The 18,317-nt window shown below is 42.9% G+C and overlaps 1 protein-coding gene across 3 annotated transcripts in view; it reads right to left on the minus strand.

Moving 5' to 3' along the window:
* The window catches only part of hspa12a (heat shock protein 12A), a 41,030-nt gene extending 30,021 nt beyond the window's left edge, over positions 1–11,009 (minus strand). For all 3 annotated transcript variants that reach the window (XM_056435760.1, XM_056435761.1, XM_056435759.1), the window contains exon 1: positions 10,749–11,009. In XM_056435760.1, the coding sequence (XP_056291735.1) occupies positions 10,749–10,788 (40 nt within the window). In that variant the 5' untranslated portion in view covers positions 10,789–11,009. The remainder of the gene's footprint in view (positions 1–10,748) is intronic.
* Positions 11,010–18,317: the final 7,308 nt, after the last annotated feature.

The following is an 18,317-nucleotide window of genomic DNA, read 5'->3' on the forward strand; positions in this document are numbered from 1 at the left end:
AATTGACCCCGAGGGTAAAATATGTTAGTAAATGTGAAGGCAACAGGAGGGTTACGGACCACACACACACATTTCCAAAACCTGCCATGTTGTTGTTCTGTCATTCTGTGTGTACATTTATGTGCAGTCACTCGAAAGACAGAATAAGCTTCCCTCGATTCAAATCATGGATATTTAAGGCGCTGCCCATCAGCAGTTCTTTGCTGTCAATCCATTAATCAGCAATCAATCTTGATATTACAATAAATGTATGTTTTTTCATACATAAATAAACACAGCTTTCCCTTCGACGTGACGCACAGGTCTTTAATCACGGCGCATCTCCCACGAGCAAAATTAAATTGTACCAAAAGGATATTTTTCTTAAAACGATAATGTTTGCCTGAATGTATCATTAATTTTTGTGGATGAGTTGCAAAGTTGTTCTACGAACTCAACTCAAAGCCTGACAGCAGGCAATGCGTGCGAATTAAATCGGCACGCTGAATTAGTTTAAATATCTCAAATGTTCATAAACTCATAAATATATCAAATGTTTATAAATCGTGAGAGACAATCGAGGCCCTTTTTCAGAGTCCGGCGGGGGTCTCCGCCCGCGATGAAACACAGCGTATTGTTACCTACATTAACAGAAGAGGAGCCTCATTAAATTCACTGATGGGCACGAACACAACAAGACAAGACCATCAAAGAGACACATTCATAGGCGCCGGCGGCAGAATGAGTTCGGGGAGAGAATGTCCTGTTTCATCTTCCCATGTGAGGTCCCATTCATTCGTCCCCCCCCCCCCTCCTACTCCTCTCTCCCCGGCCGACTGCATCCACTTGGCCATCAGCCCAGACACATGGAGAAACAGCCTGACAACCGCTGCAGCCCCTAAACACACACACACACACACACACACACACACACACACACACACACACTCACACATCCACATGTAACATATTTTTAGAACGAAGCTGCTAATAGCTTATATCTAACATCCGTTGTTGTTGTCATGGTCTCCTTAGGTGTTTTTAAAAATATTGGAGGGAAATTCATCTAGCTGTAGATGTTTTATATGACGGAGGTATGTGCTCCTGTGTGAGCTGGGTTGTGTTGACTTGAGTCTTAGTTTTGGTTTTATTCATGCTGTGATTTTGTTTTTCGTTTTTTTAAATATATTGTCTGTCACTGTTTTATGTTGTATTGTATGGAACTTTGTGTGACGTGCTGCTGCTGCTGTCTTGGCCAGGACACTCTTGTAAAGGAGATTTTTAATCTCAATGAGGCATTTCCTGGTTAAATAAATTTAAAATAAAATAAAATAAATGGTGGATACAGCCTTTGACGTAGGCGTGGACACTTAAACTCCTACTGCAAGTTCATACTTTGGTTTAGATTCAGAGGAAGCTGTACTCATTTGGATTTCTCTGGCCAGACACCTGTTATGAGACACTGTCAACAACAACTCATTAGTTTTTAGACTGGTATTGCACCATAAATATTTCCAAATATCATGGCTCGCCCTCTTTTTATTGAATCGTATCATAACTTTGACGTGACTTTGTTGGAACTCCAGGGCTGACATTGAACATTTACTCCTACTCGATAACTTTATTGCTAATTTCCACTATCACAAACACCCGTCTGCTCTGAGTCTCTCTCTTTCTCGCACGGCCGCACACACACACACTACACGCTCTGCTTTTCCTTTTCCTGCTTTTGTCACCGACATGGCCCAGAAACAGAAACACCACTAAGAGTGACAGATGACATCCTCATAATGGCCGACAATGGCAAACCTGCTATTCATTGGGGCGGCTGACGCTCAGGAGTTGGAGCGGGTCGTCCACTAATTGGAAGATTGGCGGCCCCCCCCCCGGCTCCCGCAGTCATGCATGTCTGCAAGAGTCCTTGTGTGTGTGTGTAAGTGTGCGGGTGAACCGCGGCACCTTGTGTGGCAGCATCAAGCACTACTGTGTGAATGTGTGAATGTGTGAATGAAGACTGGCATTGTAAAGCGCTTTGAGTGGTGACTAAGAACGACAAAAGCATGATACAAATGCAGTCCATTGACCCTTTGTGCAGCTTTACTCTGAGGAGTTCCGCAGGGTTCAATCCTGGGTCCCATCTTTTTCTCTCTGGTACCTCCTGGCAACCTAGTTAGTCAGTTCAACTGCGATGCCAACAACAAACAAGATGGGTAATATTGATATCATGATATTCCCCCATGGCCATCGAGGAATGGATGTCACTTGATTGGATTGAGGTTCTTCCTCTGGGGCGCTGATACGTTTGCCTCTAATGTTAAACCCTGCATCAAAGATGTTTTACTGCGAAGATCACCACTTCACATTCTCTCCGCGTCTCTCTCCAATCTCAACGGCAGCGGGCCAGTTGACCCCCTACCCCAAAACAAAAACTTTTCGGATCCACACGATTTACGTGGATGACCTATTTTGATTTCAAAACGGTGACAAGTTTGCAGGTATGTATTGTCATATTGTCAGTCAGTGCAAAGATGTAAAGTAGATATTACAGTGCATTGTGGGAAGCAATAACCCACACCAATAAGTGTATTATTCTTATCAGACTTGCATTCTATATTCTAGGACTTGCATTCCATATTTGAAACTTTGATTCCATATTCTCAGACTTTCAATCCATTTTTCTGACTTCATCATTGGACTCAGACGTTTTATCTCTTCTATTCTATTCATCCAGTCATTTACTTAATAGAATAGAACTTGTGTAGAATAAAACATGAGGATAATAGAATAGCTGGTCCACCTTAAATAATGCCACTTTAAGTGATCTGCTACGTCCACAGCTGTTGCTACTGCTAACTTCATTCTCTCTCTCTCTCTCTCTCTCTCTCTCTCTCTCTCTCTCTCTCTCTCTCTCTAAGGAGTTTTCTGCTTGAATCCCATTTTTTAGAGTTTTTTTTAACCCCGTTTGCAATACACTGGCAGAAGCCATGGAAAAAGTAGACTTTAAGTTTAATAAATGCATGAAAAGTAATCGAAGCTAAACTGATGTGATCTGTTTCCATCCACCTCTTCTCCGCTCCATTCACTAAGCTAAGAGCCTAAATCCAATCTCTCGGTTCACACGTCATAATTAAATCTACACAACGAACAGAGCTGTCCATGGTTTTGATGAAACCGCCCCTTTCAGAGCCATCTCGTGGCGCCGGCTTCACTACGGCGAGTATAATCTACTCTAACGCCTAAAGGAGGAGCTGCTAATACAATACTAATACAGAGAATAGTGAGCTTTACTGTGCAACTTGAAGTCAGCCTGAACCCTAAAGCTAGACAAGATCCTCAACTTTAATCCATGAAAGGATACATAATTCCCATCATAACTTCTTTGCTTAAACTCCAAAGTGCTACGAGTCAAGAAGACAGACCGGGAGTTTGATTCCTGACTGCCGACCAGATCTTCAAACCGTTGGTTTTCCTCATCCCAACGACCTCTACATTTCCGCTCTCGACGTAAGCCAGACAGAGTTACTTTTAGACAAACCGAAGGCGTGGCGCTTCGTCAATTACAACAAAGACCTTCATATTAAAACAATGAGCCGAGACGTCTTGACAGAAAGACACGGCGAGTTCCTGGAGAGGGCAGAGCGCTTTGGGTCACTCTCGAAGGAAACGCTTCCAAACTCTGGGCTGAACAATGGCTTTCCTTCCTGCCCGTCTGGAATGGAAAACAGTGATAGTAGCTCACACCCTGATTACTGAGGACAACACACACATAGAGATGACCACGGTGCTGACGTCCACATCCTCTGACAACAACACCCATGAACTAGAACGGACACTCGGTAGAGCGCATACCTTCGCCGCAGGTGACCTTGACCTTTGACCCGATCGATCCCAAAATCGAATCAAATGGTCCCCGGATAATAACCAATCATCCCACCAAATTTCACGCGATTCGGTTTAATACTTTTTGAGTTATGCGAATAACACACAAACACACAAATAAATAAATACACGGCGATCAAAACATAACCTTCCGCATTCTCAGAATGCGAAGGTAATGAACCGATCTTTGGTATTTCACGCGTCCAGTGTTCTCACAGTGTGTCACATACACCTTCGTGTTTTTCAGATCTGATCCTGCAGTCCATCTTTTCTCGGCGTGTGTGCATATTTAAAGAGCGGCTGAATTATGCAACAGCGAGGACGTGTTCTCAGCTCAACGCTGCAGCCTCACATCTGTACCAAGCTGGTTTATGGGTAACTAAAAACAAAGCATTTCATTCTGCTTCCTGTTGACTCAAAGCTCTTCGGGAGGGCTGCTGTTCCCCTTTCTTTGCTGGACACCACCCACAGGTTCTAAAGAGGTACTGCACCGGCAGGGCTGTAGCTCAGACCGCCACAGGCAGGAGAACACGTGTCCTGTGTCATGTGAAATGCATTTAGCATTCTTTTTTTTATGATACAGAATATGAATGTGCAAGATGCAGACAAGCTGAAGTGGATTTCATCCCACAGTCCAAAGACACGTCGGTCAGAGCGACGGCTCGTTCTTAATTATCTGTAAGTGTTTGGCCTCGAGTTTCCCAACCATTATCTATATTTACGAGAGAGAAAGAAGATTCTGCTGGCCCCAAACGTAACATTAAAGGAAGCCTTTTACAGTGTGATGTCATTAATGATCGTTGGTGAGCAAACATTAGAATTTCTTTGTCACTGTAACGACGCGATGAAGACCCGGTGAGGTCGAAATGTCGGTGGAACAACCCCTTTGGGAGCATTAATCTAGTGTGTGGAAACACAAACAATGGGGCTTTGGGAACAAAAAACTGTCCACAAAAAACATACAGGCAAACATCCCAGCTATGTGGACAAGCTGGAGAGAAAATGTAAAACATGTGTTGCAATCCAGACTTCTGAACGTTGCTTACGTTTTCCACATGAGCGCTGTGTCCTCCCTCTTTACCAGAGAGTAGCCCCTCCCCCATCCCGCCACGCCCACTCCTCCACACGGCTCGTGTCTGAGATGTGACACGATGCTCAAACCGGCCTCCCGTTCCCATTTCCCCTCAACATTCTGCACCCGATCATCATCCTGGTGCCGGTTTTTGGTTGTGGTCAGCCAAGGGGGTCAACGGTGAGGTCACGACGCTATATTGTCTTTTGTGTGACAGCATGGGTGGTGTTGTGGTGGTGTTACTTTTGTTTGTGTAAATGTGTATTTGTACGGTTAAGCTGAGAATTTCAAAAAGCCGAACTCATGACACATACTATTACACAGTCACCAGACTCCACTGACAGATAACAGTGGCGTTAAAACCACTGGACAGAGAGTCATTAATACTTAGTGTTTCGACTATTTCGACAATAGCCAGCTCTGGTTTGGTCAAGATATAAATGTTTGTTTTCCATCAAGTTTAAATTAATGATTTTTTTATTTTTTTTATTTTAACAACAAATATAAACTACAATCCTGGAGGGTGCACACATGAACAAAATGTTTTTATTTATTTAATTAATTGTTTTCATCAACAAAAATACAATCTTTTTTCCTAATAATTTGAATTTTGAAGAATTTATGAGGAAAATGCTAAAAAAAAAGGTGAAAGGATAACATTTACAATGTTGTTGTTGTTGTGTTTATACAATGACAGTTGACATTTTTGAGGAGATGGCGGCAAACATAAATAGTAATCGAAGGGATCTGTTTCTGCCAATAAGAATCATCAATGATATGCAATTAGTATCGGCGGCATAAACATTTTATGCGGGATCTGTAAAAGTTCCTTTTTGGCTTTGTGCTGATCCGATTCTTTAGGTTTCTTTTACTTCCCGACTACGAAAAGGCTGATCAGCTTTTGTCTCGCCTTATCTCCTCTCGGCTGATCTTGGAGAAGTTAATGGCCGTGGTGTTAAACCACCCAACCCCCTTAACACCGACCACCAACCTAACCTGTCTCACCCCACCCTCCCCACCCCCACCCTCTCTCACACACACACACAGTTCACAGAGAGATGTCAACAACATGGAGAAGCCACTTCATTCACTGAACAGTTGTGTAAATGAATTCATGTGACTTGCTCCGCCCATATTACCGGGGATGCATCGGAGGTGGATTGTCTGTAATTAGGACAGCCAAATATCCCAGAATGCATTTCGCACCAGCAACAGGGGAAAAAACAGCTGTAATTTGAAATTTTCTGAAATACTTCTGTTTTTGAGTCACTGAATAGAATTAATTTTGTTATTTTTTGGAGAGTAGTTATTTGTTTACACATCAAATCTGTAATTTGATTTTCTTTAAATGATCCGATGTCTCCGTAGCGGTTAAACATGAGATACTATTCAGTTTGGGGGATCTCACTAGCAACCTTTGGTCTCATAGTTGCAGACACCAAACAAAGGATCGTGTTCACTGCCTGCCTCAGCATGATGCTCGTCTCCATACAACAATGTACAACATTCCCAGAAAGTCAGAACGAAAGTCTCCTTTTTAGTCCCACTTTGCTCTGTCTCTAACTCATCTATATAACTCAGTGATTTTCAACCACTGTGCTGCGGCACACCAGGGTGCCGTGAGAGATCGCCAGGTGTGCCGTGGGAAATGTCCAATTTCACTTAATCGGTCCAAAAAATATATATTTTTCAATTGTCGCAAATATTTGCCATTGTTGAGTGTCTGAGCCTGTAATATAGTGGCTGGCCTAGTAATTAAATACTCCTCCGTGCCAGTAGGTGGCGGTAGGTAGCGCAGTAATTACTTAAACATTTAAGATAGTAGAATTAAAGGATGCACTGGAGACACTGTGGTGAAGAACGGCGATGGAGAAATATTAGAAATGAAAAATGCAGACTCTGAAGTTCTGAACTGACATTTTGTAATTGTTTAGCTGTTGGTGAGCTAAAAAAAAAAAAGGTTGAAAAAGAATCGAAGTTTCTACCGCAATATGTCAACGTGTAAAAAAAACGCTGGCTCATCTCGCCGATTGCCAATAAAATACATGCACGCTCACCACGTTGTAATCTGAAGGATTGCCATACATTTTTGGGGCGCCAAGATGAGACTCGCTTCCGACCAATCTGACTTCAACATGACAGAATTGCACAGAGCGATTTCACTTCAAAGTAACAGCCTCAGAGTGTCACTCTGACCACATCAGGGCACTCTGACGTGGACCTTCAAAATAAAAGACCTCCAAAATATCAAATACATTCTGTGTTTCTTCTGAATTCAGATTACGAGAAAAAATACATGTTATTTGGGCGAGGTTCACTGCACAGGGTATTCTAATCACGCCAGAGGATACGAACCATGTGGTTATTACATGGTCAATTAATGTATTGCTTTACCGGAAAACGTGCAAGTTAGCGTCCTACATATTGTTATCTAGATATGAAATGATCTATATCTGGAGAGGAGACGCTCACGTCGCAATAAAACACTAGATTAGTCAAAAATGACCTCAGGTTGAAATGTTCTTTACGGCCCAGCTCACCACAGAGCTGCTCCCTCACTGCTCTTCTCTGTGTCTTTTGGATTCTATCATCTCAAGCAGAATGTGAGGAGGACCTTGTGGACAGAGGTAGTACTGCAGGTAGTAAAAGACGAGTATCGGCCGTCACGTCGAGCTCTGGCCGCCCACTCACGGGTGATCGTAAAAAAAAAATGAACACGTGTAGTCATATCAGTGACGGTACTCTTCTGGTCGGCTCCATTTACGAACATAATAGGAAGGTGTTGAAGTTGTATTGCCATGGCAACAAGCACTGAGCAGCTGTGGAATTCTACATGTCATTTGACATAACGAGCATCATTTCTACCATGAAACCTTTTCTATTGTACACGTGCAGGTTGGGCTGACTCAGGACGGCGTGGACCGCGTTCAAAAATGTCTTGTGTCATTAAAAACAGCCCCAAAAAACGATGTCTATTGCTTCAGTATTTGAAAAAAAAAGAATGAACTCAAGGCCCACTCACTCTTTTTTCCCCTCCTATGTGTTTGGAGTGATACAGGATTGATGCATTGTTGTATTCAAACAGGAAGTTAGCATCGCCCCCTACAAAGAGCCAATGGGATTCCTCCGTGGGGTGGTGCCAAAATGCTGACTCATTTCCTGGCTTTGGGACTCATTCCTGCAGATACTCCGTGGATGTGTCGTTCAGTGGGCCGGTGCGGAGAGATGAGGGATTGTGGGACAGAAGACAGACTCTGGGTCCACGGTACTGATGGGGAAGGCATTGGTTAGTGGCCCAAAAACATTGTGCAAGACTTTCAAAAACAACTTTGGCAAGAAACCACATGGTCCGAGGGCTCGATTACACCAGACACGACTCTCAAAAAACGCGTCGCAAGCAAAACCATTGTTTTCCTATCTTACGGCGCTTCTAAATGCCGCAAGGCGCGTTTTTTAGGCATGCATAAAAGTACAAATATTCTCAACTTTAATCGCGAGGCGTGGAGTCGCACCGCTCATCAATGTCACACTCGGCGAAGGCAGCCAATCGGATCAAGCAAGAGGCGGGCTTTCCTTCCTGTTTTCGTGTGGTATGAACAGCGGGAAATTCAAAAGAAAATGGCAAACTACGACGAGATTACGAAGAGCTTTATAATTCTGAATCGAAACACGACTCCAACTGACTCCGGCTCAGCCGGAAGTGCAACTGAAAGCGCTCGCCATCGAGACACGATTCGCGAAATAGATGTTGGTATTCGCCGTACTCTTTCCTTTTTCTTGTTTTTATATCGTGAACCCAAAACCTCTGCCTTTTTTGTTGTTTTTTACCCTCCTCCTCATCCCACAACACAGCAAGAGCGCGACTTCAGCTTGAATGCATTTTGTAAATGAAGTTTAATCGCCCGGTTGTGCATGCAAGCCCGCTCCACAGGCGCTTGTCCAACAAAAATACCACCTGAACATACCTGGAACTCTGAGCTGCTATCACTCTGAGCTAAAACACTTATTTGTGTTTCACCTTTCGGCCTCTAAAAACATGCATGACCCACAGAGGGTGAGCTCTGCACATCCATGTGAACAAACCGTAAACACAAAGCCTCTTTTATCCTTCCGAGTGCTGCTGTGAAAACACAAGACAAACACAAATGAAGTTGCTGACCTCGGGGGGGGGGGGGGGGAATCAAATTAGACACGGAAACTGTTGCCGTGTTGGCTTTTAGAGGCGCTGAGCCTAATGTGATCAGTCAATGTCAGAGTCACACTCCCGTAGCATGTGACACGCGCCTGTTGTCACTTATCATGATTCTGCAACATCCTGCTGCAAGTTGGGAGACGGGCTCCAGTCAGAGGTCAGTGGAGCGATGCTGCCTTCATCCCGCATGGGAGTAATCCCAAAGGAATTGCATCCAGGGTTTGAACTCTTTGGAAGGGGTAGAGTCACGTCTTTAGACTATACGCGGTGGGGTGAGACAGGCGACTTTGCATCACACACACACACACATGGCACCTGTGCAGTGGCATTAGATGTTATCTAACACTGTGCATGAAGCGCTGCTTTCACAACTGAGTGACACTAACATCCGAGTAGCAACACGTCCTTGAGGATGACAACAAAATGCATGCCGGATATCGAGAAAACTTCCCAGTGTTCACGTTATTAACACACAAGTAAGAGATGTATCTTTCAACAACAGCAGCAGCTTTATTTATTGTTTTAGTTTAAAGGAGCTAAAGTTGCACAAAGCCTGGTCTTCAGCTCTCCTCCCTGCAGGACCCCATCAGGGTGCAGCCTGTGTCATTACAAAACCCTGGAGCGTTGCCAGAAAGTTAGTCTGGAAAATCTAGAACTTCAACCCCAAACCAGGCTCAAGCCTTTGCACATGTTTGGAGTCATACATGACGAAAGGAGTGCAGTGAATCCTGTGTTGGAATGGCACACACTGCTCCCCATCAGGGGGGGGGGGCGGTGTGGATCAACGCTGCTTGACGTATAAACGCAATGGCCGCCGAACCGTCCGGTATGAGTTGGCGTGAAAAGGACATTACATAATGAGCAGACATGATCACACGTGGGGGCTTTCTGACAAAGCCTGCAGCGACCCAAAAAAAGAGCGATACCCGGATGGAGTCCGCCTGGCTGTCTTGTACAGTACGGTGTGCACGTTTCTTCCATCCCCTCCATCGAGCACTAACCCCGGGCAGCAAGCAGCGCAGTGTGGGCGGGTGATGGACGCTGCTGCGCTACCTGAGGACACGGTGCAGAGTTTTTTTTCTTTTTTTTTGCTGCATTGAGTCACACAACTCCGGTGGGACGGGTCACGTGACCAAACTCTGAGCCGTTATGAAGAATAGAAGCGAGTCCTATATCAGTAGTCGAGAAAACACACGCCCGAGTAGTAAAGTTGTAATAGCGCCATGTTTTTTGTTTGTTGAGGGGGTGTAGGGGAGGGAGGGAGGGGGGGGGCTCCATGCAGGCCAGTCGGCGAGGCCCAGCCCACTGCGGCTGCCCTTGGAGCGCAGAGCGGACGAGAGGGGTGGAGGGGGTTGGGGGTGGGGTGAGGGGGTCGGAAAAAAAGACGTGTTCACCAACACCGTCCTTCTTGAAACCGTTACACTCAAACCGGGCAGTAAGTAGCATCGGAAATAGTGCACGTGAACGCGTCCCGCAAGAACACCGCACCGAATCACAACTGCATACGTGCGCGCGAAATTACTGCTATCAAAGATGACCGCCGCAACAACAAACCCCCAAAAAAGCTACCAAAAAAAGGAAGGAACAAAAAGCAAAATCCCTCGCTTTACACGCGCGCTCGTTTACCTGTTAGTATCTTCTCCGTGGCGGTGTCCTTCTCGGTCATGTCGTCCCGCAGCGTCACCTCCTCCCGAGCCTTCTCCCCGATACAGCTGCACCAGGCAATGGTCCCCGCTTCTCTGGGACTCCGGGCCGAATGAGGAGGAACTTCTCGCGTTCAGCCTCCGGCGCGGATGATTCTCGACGTGCACCTTTGATTCCGCTGCGCGTCGCCGCTTCCTGCGCTGTGTGGACAGGGCGTGAAAGAGCACATGGAGGAGATTTGGGGTCTGGAGGTTGTTTGGTGGTGGGGAGGAGGGGGAGTTGGGGGGGTGGACCCCAGACTGCTGCTCTGTCCGCGCCCCTCCCACCACATCCACTGGCTGTCCTGGACAGGAATCCTGCTGCAGCTCCAGGACGGTCGTGGTGGGGGATGCTGTGCAGGATGGAGTCCATTGGTTTCATCTCGGGGACTTTGTTATTAATAAAAAAAACACATCGTTATTGATAAGAACCAACATGGTTCTTTGCAGACTAAAGCCAGCTCTTTTATTAAAGTCCCCTATGAATTAACTGAGCCATATGCACAAAGCAATGTGCAGGACAAGGTGCTGAAACAATGACATCGAAAGTCATTTACAGTTTTTGTAAAGAGAAATATGGATTGACCAGGAACCCTAATATTGTCCTGGGATTGGAGTCCTGGTTGGGGTTGTTGTGACTTAACTGTACTTAGTTATTTGAATCAAGTCTAGACTATTGCCCTGGAGCAGCTGAACTCCCTGAAAGCTTAATAAATAATGAATACCTTCTAATTCTGGTGACGTGAGCCACAAAATAAGGTGACAGATTTAGCAAAATGCACTTTATGTTGTCGCTTTTTTCACATAGTTGTGTCACCGTGTGTCTTGAGACCCCCAAAGAGGAGCAGCCACATCCTCTCTCTCTTTCTCCTGCTCCATCGCAACACATGTGTAACATGAGCTGGTCTGGTTTGCAGCTGTATACGAGGTTCTGCCATCAAACGGTACCGAGTCTCGACCCAATATACTTCTGTTGTCCCAGATAATACAACAGACAGTATATCAACGTTATTCAAATCAATCCAATGCACGTTTGACAATTAGCTCAGAATAAATGCTCGAAAAAGCTATTCCTTCATTTTGTATTTCTGTACTTTTTAGAGGAACATGAACGTTCTTTTACAAAGTTATTGTGTCTTTCTGAATCCCTTTGGTCCACTAGTTGTGTTTTGATGCTCTTTCATGCTGAAGGTCTTATTTCCTATAAACTCATGAGCACATCTGTGGTAAAAACACGATTTAAAGTGGTGCTTTTGTGTGATTCTTTGTGGACAAAGTCCGTTTTACAGATTCGTCGACTAAATCGCGACTTGTTAGCCGACCGAGAATTTTAGTTAAATTTCAGAGGAGCGTGGCTCTAATAATTACACAGTTAAACATGTGATTAAAATGTATTTGATTCCATGCATGACGAGGGATAAATAAACCGGCTCCATTGAATACCCTGACAAGGGAAATGCAATCCTCCATCCTTTAATTACAGTGTTGGCAGATGCCAATATGCACTATAAAATACTCTCTTCCATTTTGTTTGTTTGTTTTGTTGTTGTTGACAGAGTAACAAAGAGATAACCTGCAGCTTTCACAAACGTTTCACAGCCTGACAAACAGCTGACGGAAAGGTTATGAGTTCCTCTGTGAAACATGGACACAGTTCAGTCCTCTCCAGAGACTGGAGGTACTGAGCAGATACACACAGAACCACGAAGGTGCCATCTGGAACCGAAAATGGTTCTTCAGAGTGATGCCAGAGAAGAACAATTTTTGGAACTTTCAAACCAGGGTTCTTTAAAGAACCATTTCCTTAAATAGTTCTTCGAAAAATATATAAAGGTATCTCAAAGAACCTTAAACAAATGGTTCTTTAAGGCATCATTTATGATTCCAAATATAACCTTTCAAACCAGGGTTCTTTAAAGAACCATTTCCTTAAATAGTTCTTCAAAAAATATATAAAGGTATCTCAAAGAACCTTAAACAAATGGTTCTTTAAGGCATCATTTAGGATTCCAAATATAACCTTTCAAACCAGGGTTCTTTAAAGAACCATTTCCTTAGTTCTTCAAAGAACCTATAAAGGTATCTCAAATAACCTTTTAAAAAATGGTTCTTTAAGGCACCATTTTTGGTTCCACAAATAACCTTTCAAACCAGAGTTCTTTAACGAACTATTTTCATAGTTCTTCAAAGAACCTATAAAGGTATCTCAAAGAACCGTAAACAAATGGTTGTTTAAGGCATCATTTATGATTCCAAATAGAACCTTTCAAACCAAGGTTCTTTAGAGAACCATTTCCTTAGTTCTTCAAAGAATATATAAAGGTATCTCAAAGAACCGTAAACAAATGGTTCTTTAAGGCACCATTTATGATTCCAAATAGAACCTTTCAAAACAGGGTTCTTTAAAGAACCATTTCCTTAAAGATTTCCTCAAATAACCTATAAAGGTGTCTCAAAGAACCTTTAAAAAATGGTTCTTTAAGGCACCATTTCTGGTTCCACAAAGAACCATTCAAACCAGGGTTCTTCAAAGAACTATTTCCTTGAAGAGTTTTTCAGAGACTCGAATGGTGCCTCAACGAACCTTCAAAATGGTTCTTCAGTAGGTGATGGGTCTTTGTAGAACCACAACGCCTTTTAAAGAACCGTTTAAGAACCATTATTTGTCAGTCATGTTGACATGTTAAAAGATGAAGTCTCATTGGCCTACATGGTCTCTTGTCTCATTCGGTACTTTCCATCCGCTCATCCTGATGGTCACTGTGAGTGTTCACATTACGGTGACTCTGTATCTCTTCATAACAGATGCTTTCTTCTCCACGGGGCTCTGTGCGTCATCATTTCTCACACATGTACCTGGAAAGACGGACGTAAAACAGAGTGTATGTTTTACAGACATGCAGGAATACGAAGCTATAACTTTAAATGACAGGGAGATAGAAGAGGCAGTATTTACCCGAGGTAACGTCGAGGGAACCTGTCATCTTGGGAGCTGATGAGAATTATTTTCCTGATTTCCGATCATAATCTTGCTGTGACGTGTGTGTTTGTGAAGTATTTGGTTTAGAAGAGATCATTTTGCTGATATTTTCAGTGGAAGTGCAACTCAAAAAGTGGTTAATTAGCTGCAATGACACCGCCGAACCAATCAGAGCAGACTTCTTGAGAGCGGGGCCTTAAAGGGACAGGCACTAATACTGACTGAGCATTTCTGAAAGTTATATAGTCCAAATATCCGGATCTTCTGCCAATCTTCCACATCCATAAGGCCACCAGTGTTCACTTTAACCCAGTCTCTCATTCTCGCTCTCATTCAAATGAACGGAGGACGTAAAATAACTCTGACTTCAGTTAAAAGTGCATTTTACACCTTTTAGGACCAAATGATTCAATAAGAACTATTCAAGTGTTCATACTGGGAAGTTAAGTTAAGTGGTCCTCGGTCTGCTGGCTGCCTCTGTGTTGTACGGCAACACTCTGAACTTCCTGTCTGCTGTCTCGTTGCCCTCTGTCCCATAATTCCTCTCGTTTCTCTCATTCCTTTGCTTCCTCCCCCACTTCCTCCCCTTCTTCTTTCCACACCTCCTCCAATACGTATAGTTCCTCTGCTTTGTCTGCTTCCTCTGCTTCCATCAGGGCAATGTGACGAAGGCACAGTGTAACTGGAGCTGATGGAGGGTTACAGCAGATGGTTCTAGAAATAAAGGGTTGGTCGTCCGCTCGGGTGCTCTTTGGGTGCACTCTGCCTAGAACAATTTCAAATAGAAAGCCTTTGCTCATAGGCTTTTATGAAAGATATTTTAATAATTGCAGAAGGGAAATTCTCACCCACGAAGTAGGCTAATATGTCACTCTTTCTGCAGACGTCTCAGTGAAATGAATCAATTATCTTCGTGTTTGTGCGTCGGCTAGTGAGCCTTTTAGCAGATTTTACTGCGAATGCTTTGTACCCAAATAAAAAGGACTCCCCTGTGCTTCTGTAAAAAGGGGAGATTCTCCCCTTCAGCCATTAGGCACCATCGTCACCCTGATCACCAGGGATTGGCTCAGTAGACTGTCTTTCACTCCATGGAAATCTTGGGTATTAGTGATTTAATAAATACAATAAAACCAGGATTACTAACTGTATATTCTTAAAAAATGCAATAAAAACATACAATTACATATGTTGCATCTTGTCCCAGTCATAGCATCATAGTCCTTTATGCTGTGATATCACATTCAATGCAGCAGCTGTACTTGATTGATAAGTGGGATGGCATTTGTCGCAGCAGCATTGGGCATCTGTTGATGGAATCATATACGTTGCAGCAGCATTGGGCATTAATGGAATCACATACATTGCAGAAGCACAGGGCATCTCTTCAATGGAATCATATACGTTGCAGCAGCATTGGGGCGCAGTGATATTACAGGTGGGGCGCAGGTGGAAATGCAGAAATAACTTTATTGAGAACTAAGTATCAAGTCCAACCTTTTATTATTAAATAGTACTCAAATACTAGTAAATAATAGTTTCATCTTCTATGACAAAGAAACTAATCTTTAAAAAAACTTTTATTTTTTCAGTATGAGCTGTGAATCCAGCTCATGATAGGATAAAGATTAGACCAAATGGTTTTGGTACGAAACATTTTTTTTTTTACAAATATACAAACCCAATATTTCTTTTATAGAGAATGGAACAACACATCGAAATATTGTAGATGTTATTGTATTGTAGATTCAAATACATGATTTCCTCTTGAACCAAAAAGAAAAATATGACGTTTTAAGATAAATGTTATAATGCTATTTAAAGACTTTGAGAACAGTGAGGCGTCAGTGACCTCAGCCTCAGAATACACATTGATGGGGCTGTGTCACCAAAGTGTGAAAGAGCCCCCCCCCCACTGTTACTGAGTGTTCTGGAGCAGGGCTGTTAGTATGCTATTTGGAGGGAAATTTGCTCTACTCTTCTATAACATATTTAAATAAATGAATCATTCAAATCCATTAATTTCAACAAGGCAGAGTTAGAGTTAAGCTTTGTAGAGCTTCTTGCACCTGAACCCCACCCCCCCCAAAAAAAATACTTTTTTGACTAAATAAATAAATATATATACTGTATATATATATGACTAAATAAATAAATATATCTACTGTATATATATGACTAAATAAATAAATATGTATATATACTGTATATATATGACGAAATAAATAAATATATATATACTGTATATATGACTAAATATATAAATAAATATATATACATATATGACTAAATACATATATTTACTGTATATATATGAATAAATAAATATACTGTATATATATGACAACAACAAAAAATATACTGTATATATGACTAAATAAATAAATATATGTACTTTATATATATGATTAAATTAATAAATATACATACTGTATCTCTGACTAAATTAATATATATATGCTTGTTCGACTAGAACACACATTAATGTGTCTCCATTATGTGATGCACTTTCTCTCATCATGAAGTGGTTTTCTAGTGTGTCCAGTGTTCCCAGCATTGAAGAAAAAACACTACATTTGAGAATTGGGACATGGTTTCAGAGCCGAGGTACCCGATCAAAAGGCATTTATTGCACCAAAAGCCAATAATCTCGTCAGGTTTATTTACATATTTGTCCTCTTGGGAACTGAGAGAAAAAGAAAATCAGTCAAAAGTTGTCGCCATAGTGTGGATTTCCTTAGTTTTTTACAAAAGCTGAAATATAAGATAAGATATTAAAGATATTACAGTTTCAAGGAGGAATCGTTTTGTAATTTTTCAGGTGATTATTGATCTTGTTGATGACAAACCTGTGGAACACACACGATGCAAATAGTACACTGCAAGATATGGAAGGTCATTTCCGCCGCTGTGTAAAAAAAATAGGATCCTGTGAGATACCATCTCATAATTATGACTTACTATCTCATTATTATGAGATAGTATCTCTTACTACTTTCTCAAAATTATGAGTCAGTCGAAATTATGAGATCGTAAGTCATATTCATGAGATACAGGATCCTAATTTTTTCTCACATGGGCTTCCATAGTTTCGTTATATTGAAGTCAAAACATTTTAGGAATAACCATTCGTGTGCTTGAAACCATGCAACACAATTCTGTGCAGCAAGTGATTTTAAACTTCATAAGATTTCTTAAAATACAACAGGATATCCAGCTACAGATGTCCTGAAATAATTTATAAACAGACTTGTTTCAATAAAGTCTTGTTTTATATAGTTAGTTCAGTTACGAGGCAACTAAGACCGAAAATAAGGCAATGTTCAACGGTATATTTCTATATGTGAAATTAATTACAGACATTTATGGCCCCTATCGGTTGAATCTCAGGGATTCTGGGGATTCCCTTATGTTTTTCTTTAGGGCACCAGCAGGTTACAGTTTTCAGAAAAAGAATCAGAATCAGAAACATATATTTGCTACGCGTGTTAGACACACAAATAATTTGACATAGCGGTTGGTGTGTACATTAGACAGGCAAACAAAACAACAACAATCAAAAACAATCAACAGTCAACATATAAGATAAAATCAATCTATTCATGAGGGTCGGTGGGGGACCCGGACTCTGTTCATGAGGGTCAGTGGGGGACCTGGGCTCTGTTCATGAGGGTCAGTAGGGGGACCCGGGCTCTGTTCATGAGGGTCAATGGGGGACCCGGGCTCTGTTCATGAGGGTCAGGGGGGACCTGGGCTCTGTTCATGAGGGTCAGTGGGGGACCCGGGCTCGGTTCATGAGGATCAGTGGGGGACCCGGGCTCTTCTCATGAGTATCAGTTGGGGACCCGGGCTCTGTTCATGAGGGTCAGTGGGAGACCCGGGCTCTGTTCATGAGGGTCAGTGGGGGACCCGGGCTCTGTTCATGAGGGTCAGTGGGGGACCCGTGCTCTATTCATGAGGGTCAGTGGGGGACCCGGGCTCGGTTCATGAGTATCAGTGGGGGACTCGGGCTCTGTTTATGAGGGTCAGGGGGGGACCCGGGCTCTTCTCATGAGTATCAGTTGGGGACTCGGGCTCTGTTCATGAGGGTCAGTGGGGGACCCGGGCTCTGTTCATGAGGGTCAGTGGGGGACCCGGGCTCTGTTCATGAGGGTCAGTGGGGGACCCGGGCTCTGTTCATGAGGGTCGGTGGGGGACCCGGGCTCTTCTCATGAGTATCAGTTGGGGACTCGGGCTTTGTTCATGAGGGTCAGTGGGGGACCCGGGCTCTGTTCATAAGGACTCTGTTTGGTGCTAAATATAATATGTTGCCATGCTGGTACGTGACTCTAAATCAAATACTGCATTTAAGTTCAGTTTTTAGGATTTTCTTGAGTACTTGAGTAGTTCCTTTGTATTTCAACACATTAGGATTGACATAAAAACACAGTATGACATATATTGTGTTCGTAAACCTCCTCGTCTTATAATCTCTGACTGTGTGCAGCTCCACTGATCCATTCATAACGGTGTCATGCTCATCAAACCTGTCAGTGA

This window comes from Pseudoliparis swirei, chromosome 17 (assembly GCF_029220125.1).
Source record: "Pseudoliparis swirei isolate HS2019 ecotype Mariana Trench chromosome 17, NWPU_hadal_v1, whole genome shotgun sequence".
Classification (NCBI taxonomy): domain Eukaryota; kingdom Metazoa; phylum Chordata; class Actinopteri; order Perciformes; family Liparidae; genus Pseudoliparis; species Pseudoliparis swirei.